Genomic DNA, 11,468 nt, shown 5'->3' with positions numbered 1-11,468 from the left:
AAGGATGTGTGGATTTTTACCTGGCTTTTTTTATCTTATTTTGTTCAGATACAGATACGAAACATAACCTACTTTTTGTCTGCGGGAAGTAAAACTACTCAAAAAACAACTAGAAATCTATTTGAACCTAAGCCGGCCTGATTGGACGAAATATGCACCAAATAGTAAAAAACTCGTCCTAAAGTGACTTATCAGTACCTGCCTGAGTCTCACAATTCACAAACAAGCGCTTTATTCTCAATGCTCATTACTCAGTGCCCGATTGCCAGTGGCAAATCCCCAACAGTTTCTCAGAGTCTTATAATTACGTCATTCAGCAAGGGACTGACCTTGCATCAGCTCAGTATGTAGGGCTATAGGTACTGATATTTTTACACCAGTCCAGTACCGACCTATCCTTATCAGCACACGACATTGGCATGTCCGCATCAGCACAGTACTGAAATATCCGCATCAGCACAGCACACTGACATGGCACATTCAGTATTCAATCGTATGCGCGGGACAGTTTTTGGGAGGCGCCACCGATTTCCGTTTGAGGGAAGGCAGTCGAATGCTGCGTTTGGGTGAGGTTTCCGCTTCAGCCGCCTGGCTGTCCCGCAGACCCTGCTTCATACTGTGGCTGATCACCTGAAGAAGGAAGACACGGAAAAGGGTAAGTATAGCCTTCTGAACAAGCCTCAGCTTAACTGAAGGGAAGTTTTAGGGGGACAGGGTGAAACGATGACATATGTTCATGTGTGGTCACAACTCACAATATTTAATAACCGACAGACGCTGTTGAATGTTAATGAATGTGAGAGTCTAAAGACAGGTGGATAAATGGCCACAACGAGCTAATACAATTGGTTGATTATAGTGTCAAGAACAGTTCATTTCAATATAAGCCTCATACTAATCGTAATGAGTTTAGCCCATTTGCCATGCATATCCATGAATATGTTTAGATAATTATAAAATGCTTTTTTACTAAGGGACTGCAATACATGTACTCGATTGCTAAGAGAAGGCTGGCAAAAAGACGCATTTGCAGTCCTGATTGCTTTGTCGAAGCCTGTGAGTTTTCTGACGAGCTGTGAAAGCTGGGTGATTTGGTCCAAGTTGTGAGTATTTGCTCACACCCAAACGAACGGTCTGTCAAAGTTGGTTCCGGGATTTGACGACCAACTTTCCTGAACTCTTTGAAGGTGAGACGATTGTCTATGATTTGCGGCTTTTTAATATTTCATGAGAGGTTAAATGTACGCTGCAATGGCCATTATACACATGTATCTTTAACAATAAGTCTAAAATGAGCTAAAAAAATCGGCCCCTTAGCCGGCAAGGTTTAACAAAAGCTTATCATGAATGGAACGTAAAATAGGTACCTGCCGCTAATAGCATGATTATACAAAGGGAGAAGATTCAACAAACACTGCCAAGAAACAGCACGATCAACAGGTAGATCACCAAGCGTTCAACATCGAAAACAAACAATGGCGCCCGAAAAACAAACAATGCCGACCTTGATGCTACTTGGCGGCCATCCAACGGTCAAGTCAAAGAATGATCAGTCGTAAACAAATGAGTCCCTCGGTCGTAAGCCTGACCCGACTGTGAGATGCGTTACAGCTGTTACCGTGCACGGAACATGCCCGCTGGGTGGTAAACGTTTGAAACATGTCACTGCAGCTTCCACCTATTCAGGGTATGTATGCCGGTCCTACGTGGTGTTTTCTTCTGGTCATCTCTGTTGGTCCTACCCGAGAGAGCTGCTCCAGGCCATCTATTTCAGTCTTACGTGAATAATTTCATCACTGTCCTGGCTTCATCCAACGTATGTTGGTCCTGCCTGAAATATTTTTATCCTGGAAATCTCTGCTGGTCCTGCCTGAAAGTTTCCTCCAGGCCATCTATTCCTTTCTTACCTGGAATAGTTTTCTCCAGGCCATCTCGGCGCCATCACTCCACTGTTCCGCCTCCACAAGGCTAGGACGAATCACCATGATGAATTGTTGGCCCATCAGCTGGAGAGAGACGGGGGATCGATAAGTGTCGGTCCGTAAGACACTGAGGGACGACGTAACTTTTCTGGCCCGTAAGACACGGAGAGGGGCGTAAACGTACTGACCCGGGCCGTAAGACGCAAAAGGAGGGCGTAACTTTTTGGTTCGTAAGACACGGAGGTAAGTGTTCTGATCCGTAACACATCGAAGGAGGGTGTAAGTGTTCTGGCTCGTAAGACACGGAAGGAGGACGTAAGTGTGCTAATCCGTAACACACAAAAGGAAGGTGTAAGTGTTCTGGCCGGTAAGACTCGGAGGGAGTGGCCATCAGACAAAAGCGAAGAGTAGTTGCAATGGGTCATTAGCCAAGAATGGGAAGGGAAGGGGGGGGGGGACTGGTACTGTCGTATCAGACAAGGAGGTGGGTTATAGAGCAAGCCCGTTATCTGGTCGAGACATGTGGAATAGCATGCAATTCAATGGTAAATGAACTAAACAGCATCTGGTGTCAGCCTGACACATCTAAGTACACTGATAACTAGTTCCTGACCAGTGGTTGATCCTTTATATTCGGTCCCATATATCGAATATTTCGCGATAAACTAAGACACGCAAATTTATAATAGGACTTCTGACGTCACTGTGGCGTTAAATCAAATGGGATCGACGCCAAATTCGGACACAAGTTCGGATAGCTAGAAATACGCGTGCAAAGTTTTACTTCTATATCTCTTCGCGTTGCGACGATATCGTCGGAGAAGTAAAGGAGGGGAACTAGTTCCCCCTCCCCCAGCCGGCCGGCGGGAGTTCGGAGGCCCAGCGGTCCCCGTGTTGGACATCGCATTGACAGCTGCGAGCAAATATAAATTCAAACTATTCCACACTGTTTTATTCATAGCGGAATAGTTATGATGTTAAACTATTCCGCCGTGAAACCATCGCTCTATCCCAGATCACCAGCCATCCCGCGATCGTTTGACCCGCCAAATGAACCCCCAATGATGGCATCGGGCCAGATGCTAATGACCCAACGGTGGCGAGACCATGTCACTGTGTTTTGCTCACCGTCCCAAGGTCTAACGATCGCTCGCTCCATTTGGCAGAACGCCTAGACCAGACAGAAATCAGTTTCGTGACTTTTTGTGCCGGGTGAGTGAGCAGTTGATGGTTGGAACAGGGCGGAAACGAAGCCGCTGAAGGGCGAGAAACAAACCAATTGAGAATATTGATTTCGTTGTTTTTGGTCTAGGTCAGGGAGTTGAGCTTGATGTCCGTTGTTACTGACGAAGAAATCGAACTGAAATTGAGCATGTCGAAAAACAACTGGCGAAATGCACCTCAGCGCATAACACCATCAGTGGGAAATTGGTTCAAAGCCGAACAAAACGCCGAAGATTATTAGAGTTAAGTGGGCGAAAATTGCTAGCACTGGAAAAATAACCCACCAATACCTACTTCCTTCTTCTGGGTACTTTTTGGCATTGACAAACACTCTACGACAATGACAAAAACGACACATTCAGAATATCCTTGCTTTTAGCACGGTACGGTAGTCACACGGTGGGTTTCAAAAATAAAGGAACCGGGTCGTGCGTTTGATCGGTCTCACTGCCGCGGCGATCGCTGTCAGACACAACAGCTGAGAGCGCGTATCGCTCGCATTGATTCGCCATTTTGTATGTATTCTGGACTACCACATCTTTTTTTTTTTTGGCAGCAAATGTAAACTGGTTCACATTTGAAGAGGCACTAATTTACATTCAATGTGCGTCGCATTTTCATGCTTACGTGTTTGCTATAAATTCTCAGAATTTCAGCCCACTTTTGGATCATAATTCTTAACCTGTGTGTGTTTGAATCTGGTTGGACTTTTGATTATGTATCACTCATTTAGTTTCCTCATCTAAATTGCCTCGTAGCTTTGTCAACTGATGATTTCATTACTACGCAGTAATATTGGCACTGCGAGCCCAATGCGAACATGTGTCGTAGTTGCTTGCCCGGAGGCGAAGAAACTTTGAAATGTCCAGCTGTGATTGAACAGTATATTGGAAAAGTCCTGACTGCTGGTATTCATATGAAGGCGGGAGACGGCGAGGGATGGCGCGTTTATGGTCGCAATATTGCATTTACCGCATACTTTATCAATCACTTATTAGAAGGTCACTCATAGATCTTGTCATTCATATCTAACTGAACTAACTGCACGTATCATTGGGGAGTGGGGAACAAGATGAAGCCAACTCTAAACGACAGCAAGCTGTCTATTAACTTCTGTCCACTTGCACACTATTAGACATTATCATCGCAACCATGGTAAAAGAATTAGCTTCTCTTGGCAAAAGCCGGCGCTTTGTGTGCCTGCCCTTTTAGTCGGAACAGCCACATAAGCATTTGTTGAACATTATATGTCTCCAGCTCCGAATATTTTGTCGAGAACTTACATCAATGTACTGTGGTTTTGCTCCGTAGCTAAGATGTCGGCATCCCAAGTCCGTCATTAGGGGGCCGTATTTTTCTTCGGAATCGAGCCTCAGTATGACCTTGTTGACGAAGCCCATTACCCTGCAAAAATAAAGATAGGTGCGCGTTAGTTTTGTAGAATGAGTCGTTGTTAGTCCCTAAAAACTCCTGATTGATTCTCATAGCTTATTAGACCGTAGCACTGGCTGAATTTCATGTCATTACCTAAAACAAACATCCAACTGTTTCCTCGAATTGATTACGGAATGGCAGTGTCTGCGAATGAAAAATGTCAATGACTTGAAAACATGGATGCTACATTTCAGTGCATCGTTCATGTTACCGAAGCATTGCAACTGCTGCAATCAGTATTAGTAAGCAATATTACGTATTTTGCAATATCCATTATTGAGACTGGGATGGCTTGAATTCTCGTCTACATAAGGTGAATATTGTTGATTTATCAGGGAAGTTCAGACGATAGATGCAGGTGATTGGTAAAATCGCAATATTTGATCTTACTGACTTCATACGTCCTTGGAAAGCAATAAGTACCCTGGCAGCGATTTGCGATAAGTATTTGACTCTCAGTTGCTGCAAAGCCAAAGGTTCTGGCTAAGAAGCTTGTGAAAAGCTAAAATACATCTTGCACTGCGAATATATGTCGAAAGAATGCATGTTTTGCCACAATGCAACTGATGATAATGTCTTCTTCCGATCTCTGAATCTCAAAGCATATTGAGCGAATGAGCATTGAGTGCAATGTCTTTTCATCCGTAAGTGCACATATTGTAATAAAACATATCATCAAAGGCTCCGCCTGAAAGCCTTCTGCCTCTCCTTTCACTTGAACGTCACTACAACGCTAGTCTAGAACGTCCGTTTTTACTTAAATCTAGTCCAAAGACTTGAATGATATGGGTACTTCAAAGGGCGATGCCGTTATGAGCCGATGACGTCAACAGATTAGCGTCACAACCTGAATGGCACAAATTACAATTGCTGACATGATGGAGAAAAAGCTACAGCAGTTAAATGAATTGAAACTCGCTAATAAATAACTCAAAAGTACGTGCATCTGCAATATGGATTAGGACCCGAACAGCGCTTGACCATGAGTGTAAACGGTTCCGCTATTGCCGTGACTGGTGCTCGGTGAAGGCCGAAGGGTGAATTCTGCTCGATGAAGGATTCAGATAGCGAGACGTCACCGATCTCGTATATTGTTTAAGGCGATGCAAACGCTTCTAGCATATCACTTGTTAGTTAACAAAATTTAGACATCTATTTCACACACGTGTCTCCAAGGTATATTGTATTCAGCTCATGAGGAAGCTTTCATGCAAAAAGTTTATTGTCCATCCGGAGCATTATTTATCAATTGGGCACCAGCTGACTGTAGCAGAGGCCCATATTTCAGCCCTGGTGAATAACCACTGACATGAGCGCCAATCGAGTGCAAACTATGGGCATTATGTTGGCCAAGTTGGTCTCCAGCACGAAATAGAAGTGTCATGTTCGGAACTTTAATCGCGAGCTAGCGGAACAGCGAAGTTCTCAGAAGAGGATGCCGAAAATCGTTCCAGCTTGATCAGATTCCGGCAGCGCGATTAACGCTACATTTCACTACATGACGCGCTTATGTGATTATTTTATTGAGAAATATGTTTTAGGAGCTAAGTAAGAATATTCAAAATTTCAACATCAAATTATGTATGAAAATGCGTTTGTTGAAACTCTGTATATTCGTCATCGTGTACTTACTAATTTATCAACCTCACTGTACAGTAGCATATTTTTTATTACGCATGTGCTGTTTCAAAAGAATTGGTTCCATGTAAATACAAAATGCTGAAATTATATCTGTCTATAATTTACTAAACAAAGTGATGATGGCTGAAATTCTGAACACCTCAGAAACACTTTTCCTTCATCAAATGTTTTTCTTTCGTCTCGAAATTATCAAGTCACAAAAATCAACCCTAAAAACTTATTCAAGACACATTTCTATTGGACATGCTTGGAATCGTGCTACACACAAGATTGCAATACTGGACCACTCCGCCCTGTTTAGGTTTGATTAGATTTGCATTTCAAATCGAACCATTTTCCCTGATAGCCAATGAATAATTACAAGTACAGCATTCATGCCGTACCCCAAAACATTCATCGGAAGCTGGATTAAGCGTGTTATTTGTATCGTTGTTAATCATTGGTCTGATCAGTTCGCAATATATGTACATACGCCATACAAACGTCACACGTTTTATACAAACCATCATATTTTTCAAAAACTTAGCACCCCCGCTAGCACAAGGCTATAGCTGGGGAAGAAGGACAAATCATCATCCATTATAGATGTCTGTACAATCGTACATTTTCCCCAAGTCTCTCCCCGTCCCCATGCATTACCTCCATCGTTGTATTGCTAATTACTCTCACGGCGGGAAGTACGATATGTGGAACGACTATGATGAAAAGCCGGCACTGCGCCACGACGACTAACATCATACATCTACCGGTGTTCCGACAGAACACATGGAGCGTAAGGCGTAAGATCGATGGCGGAGCAGCTGTGAGGACTCCGCGTGTTACCGATACCCTGGGAGAAAAGCCACGTGATGAGTGACGTCACCATAGGCTGTGGGTAGGTGTCTGTGTGCGTGTGAGCAACGAATAACGAGACATGCCCAAGGTGACGTATGAGTGCTGCTCTAGAAACTATTGATGAAAAGTCATATGTGTCTTGAACAAAGGCCCGACTTTGAGCTATCAAAGACCAGATGGGTGATGGAGCGAAAATACTGAAAACATGTGAACCATCAAAGATAGACCGGTTTAAATTTACGAAAGGAGGGGTGCTAAATCATAGGAACGATGGATTGCATTAGTTAAACGGAGCGTTCAAAGGCTAACATATCGTTGGCGATCATGTTTTCTGCAGCCCAATTTCGACGAAAGAAATGCCTGCGCTTCGCTGCACGCGTGCGATGAATCCAGTGAGAGGGGAAGGCACTGATAAAAGCATTCCAATGCGCGTGGTAGGCATTCAATCCACCTCACGTGGCGCCTATAAATTTCGGTAGAAGGCGCACAAGGGAAAAGAGATCACTTATTTTCGGCTCCATCATTTATTCCCATTTATTAGACGTCGTTTTCATGGACGTGCTGCTGATGGGCGTTGGAAGGCAGCGTAAAACAAAACAAATCAATGCAATGCAACACCTAGTTATGAGTTTTAACTGCACGTATTACGTCAGGCCTAATCGGGAACAATACGTTTCGCTAGCATCGCATTATGTTCCTGCCAAGTGGCAGCTGCGTTTTGCACTCGCTGTGGAGGGTAAAACTATGCAGGTAAGCAGCTACTATAGTTCGTTTTTTTTTTCAAAAGGACGCTGGCTCCAAGTATGTTTTTCGAACAAGCACGTGTTCTAGCCGCCAAAACGAGCAAAAACTGAACCTGAGAAAATCGAATGTCGACTAATTTTAACATGTGATTTCTTCCCGATAACTTCCATATGTGCGTTTTGGAACCAGATATGGGAACAGTGGTGACGTCATGCTGTCGAACACGTATTGCAATGTAACGTATAACTATCATGGACGGAACCGCTTACTCGATTATGCTCGGCAACAGTGAAAAACTAAGTTTCACCCAAATTCGTTGACACTTGTCCCATTGCACGGACATTAATTGGGTGCCTGCTGCCACCAGTGACGTCATTATGCATGTTCATTTTTAAGAAACAATTTCCAGCTACTTACCGTGCACAATTTGAAATCGATCATTTTTTCGGTAAGAAATTCTTGGCCAGACACTGAAGCTGCCAAAACTCACGTGAGAGCTTCGATATTGCACTTTGAGCCAGCGTCCTTTTGAAAAAAAAAAACGAACTATAGCTATCAGTTTATTCGTAGCAGCATTGCTTTTTCTCCCAGTTTACAAGTGAGCGTGTCAGCCAACCAGACCAGCTGTGGTGCTGCTGAGTTAGTCACTGCAATAGCGCAGCACGATCCCGAGGCCGGCTAAAAATGTGTTGGTAGCCTACGCTGACATTATATGACCAGTGTGAATAAGCATAGGCGGCGGAACGGGGAGGGCACCGGGGCACCGTGCCCCCCTTTGATTTGGGCATTTTAACATTAGCCCTATGGGCGTTGCATGGAAAGAATGGGACCAAAAGTCGGCAGTGCCCCCCCCCCCCTTAATAATTGAGGATGTTCCGCCGCTACTGTGAATAAGATAAACATTGCAACGAAACTAAATATAACTCATAGGTATGTTGAAAGTATTCGTAGTTCAATGTTCATGTGCCCACGGCCCCACGTACCTTCATTTGATCAGTGTCAACTATGAAAACAACAGTTTCAAGCGGTTTAACGGGTAATCATCTATTTATAATCATTGCTCACAATTGTACACCTCCTTAGGGCTACATGGCATGACGTCAATTCGTCCGATTTCCAATCAGGGAATCGCTATCCCTAGATGAATCTGCTCATGGGTTAGAATCTCAATAGATTATACAGCACGCGGGAGCGATGCTTATTTCCGATCAGCCGCGTTGAAATTGAAGGCATCGTGATCATTGCTTGTGCCGAGTCCCGAATGGGCTCTCTCAGCAGACTGGCGTCTACCAAAGGTCAGCTTTGTCTACGACAGACCGGCTGATCCAATACAAATCCAGACCGGCTTTCGCCATCGGCTTCCCGACAATCGATCGCCTTCATTCATTTTTAAAGATCACCTGGTCTGCTGCTGACTTGACTTTTATCGCGCTGGGTAGTGTGTTTGTGAGTGAAAGTGATCTTGTCGTTGGTATTTAGTAAATTTATTCCCATAAAACCACTGCGTACTTTTAGATTACAGCTTTGAATCGATCCCAAAGCGAGATATCAGTGTTGTAGGCAATGCATTTCAAGTGAAGCCGTTCTCCTGTCATCAGATGAAAGAAACCCGAATATTTGTATAAAAGCTTTAAATGAGATCCTATTGACCCGTAGCGCTGTCTAACCCAAAAAGGACGAGTCTGCTAGTGCTATCTTAACTCAATTTCCTTCATTCCTTTGTGCACTGTCTCCATAATAACATAATGTCTCTGTAATCATCCCTCGCGTTTCCTAATTCCTCAGCGAAAGATATCCTGACATAAGTTATCTCAATTTTGCCTCTATACTGATCTCAGGCGCTACTGTGCCGCTTTACCGAGAACTTATGCTTCAAATCTGACCATATTTCAGTAAGTCATGGGGCCCAAGTAGTCGTCATTCACGTCTGCCGTTTATCTTGTGGTATTCTGTCAGTGCCATTCTCCGTTTACAATGCTTTCTGGGCAGACTATGGCGACGTATGGGTGACGAAGATAGCCCCATGCGACTATCTTGACCTTCGCCATTGTGGAAAGCGGACGAAATGTCGTCGTTTCCAGGAACGGAGGCCGCGGCGACCGAAATTGCACAGCAACCGGCAGATCATGTTGCACGGATATTGCTCAGAAACAGCGGGTCATAGTTTGAGGGTTGTTAGTGATATCCGACCAAGCTGGAATCTATACTAAAGTTGCGTGAAAGACTTTGCTCCATTGTTTGGGCATTTATTGGTGACTTGTTATCGTGGACGCAGAATACATCAGTTTTGTTTTGTCGTGCAGGCTATACGATTGTTTTATATTGAATTGAACGGACGGTTTTGTTGCTTGTTGTCATACGTTGGTCGTTGCCGTGGTGGCCTCAACTAAGGACAACGTGCACAATTCATTATCTTTTTGTCATGGAGACTTTCGGTAACTACCAAAGTATTAATCAACTGTTCACGGAGACTGTTGAAAACAATCAGAATGAATGAGCACAATGTTAATTACCTGGCAAGCTGCAAAGCATAAAACGACTTACGAATGCACATACAACTCTGTGAAACTTGAACTCACTAATTAGATCCTAATTACAACCGTATTGTATTTCAAGCCTGCAATGAACTCCGAATACACCGGTAAAAAAGAAATAGACAAATGCGTTACTTCTCCTCTAATTGAACTGAGGTCAAGCTTAAAAATCACATCCGTTAGGCTGTTTTCTGATATTTTACGAGCATCTGGTAACTGCCTAGCAACACCGCCTGACGACGGTCTGGTAACCGACCCACCACAATTCTGCATTGAAATTAGACTCCGCAGCTGGCACTTTTCGCTCTGTCTCATAAATAGTGCAGTCGTGTGCGGTCGAACGTAGCCGGCAATGTTCGGCCGTCAATGGGCCCATGCTTCTATTGTTTGTGTTCTAAACATTTCTTTGATCGACAGCAGCGAGATGTTATAAACGAGTTGAGATAAAATCTCCGTATAGTTTATCAACTTTAAATGATCAGATGATAAAAAGTCAAGAGTTCTTGAGACAGGAAGCCTAATAAGAAGTTCGTATGCTTTTTGGAAAGAAGAAAGCCATTACATGAGACACAATTTAAATCAATCAAACATCCATTATCGAATTGAATAATAAATCACTCAGCCATCAACTCCGACAATATCCCTAACAAATGGAATAAATAAAGAACGTTTGTTTTCCGTTCACTCTTTCATAGCTTCAGTTCGAAGTGAATATTGACCGTGCCAATAAGAAAACGGTCGCCCCAGCCACCAGACAAAGCGTCCAGTTCTGTTCTGGGTCATGTTAGCTCAGCTTGTAGTTCAGAAGCGATGGCTTAGTGTAGACCGTGGACTAATAATACAAGCCTTTTGGCGCCTTTGTGTGCAAGTTATGCAGCTGTTAGCTGATGTTGATAATGATTTTTACGACAGCTAAAACCCTGGCCGATCATTTGACGGATCAAAACATCGTGCAACTTTGAGCACAGAATTTGTCGATATTCGCTGTTCTCGAACATGATTGCGCCGTGTGTATCGTGGAAGCGTATTTGATTGTGGCTTCTGCTCGGGATTTAGGAAGGCAATTTGGTGAAAAGGAGGCATCTTTTGGGCACGCTTGTTGAGATAAAGTAAGGTATAATAAACAACCCAATGT

At 43.7% G+C, this 11,468-nt stretch overlaps 1 protein-coding gene across 1 annotated transcript in view; it reads right to left on the bottom strand.

Moving 5' to 3' along the window:
- Positions 1–218: 218 nt before the first annotated feature.
- LOC122387857 (neuroglobin-like) overlaps positions 219–11,468 on the bottom strand; it is a 29,377-nt gene continuing 18,127 nt past the window's right edge. The window contains exons 3-5 of the mRNA XM_043378437.1: positions 4,430–4,550; positions 1,908–2,006; positions 219–630 (exon numbers count right to left, since the gene is read on the bottom strand). Of these exons, the coding sequence (XP_043234372.1) occupies positions 481–630; positions 1,908–2,006; positions 4,430–4,550 (370 nt within the window). The 3' untranslated portion in view covers positions 219–480. The remainder of the gene's footprint in view (positions 631–1,907; positions 2,007–4,429; positions 4,551–11,468) is intronic.

Source organism: Amphibalanus amphitrite, unplaced genomic scaffold (assembly GCF_019059575.1).
Source record: "Amphibalanus amphitrite isolate SeventyFive unplaced genomic scaffold, NRLGWU_Aamphi_draft 000300F_arrow, whole genome shotgun sequence".
In the NCBI taxonomy this organism is placed as follows: Eukaryota; Metazoa; Arthropoda; class Thecostraca; order Balanomorpha; family Balanidae; genus Amphibalanus; species Amphibalanus amphitrite.
The sequence above is the reverse complement of the archived record's forward strand: the minus strand, read 5'-3'. Positions and strand labels throughout refer to the sequence as shown.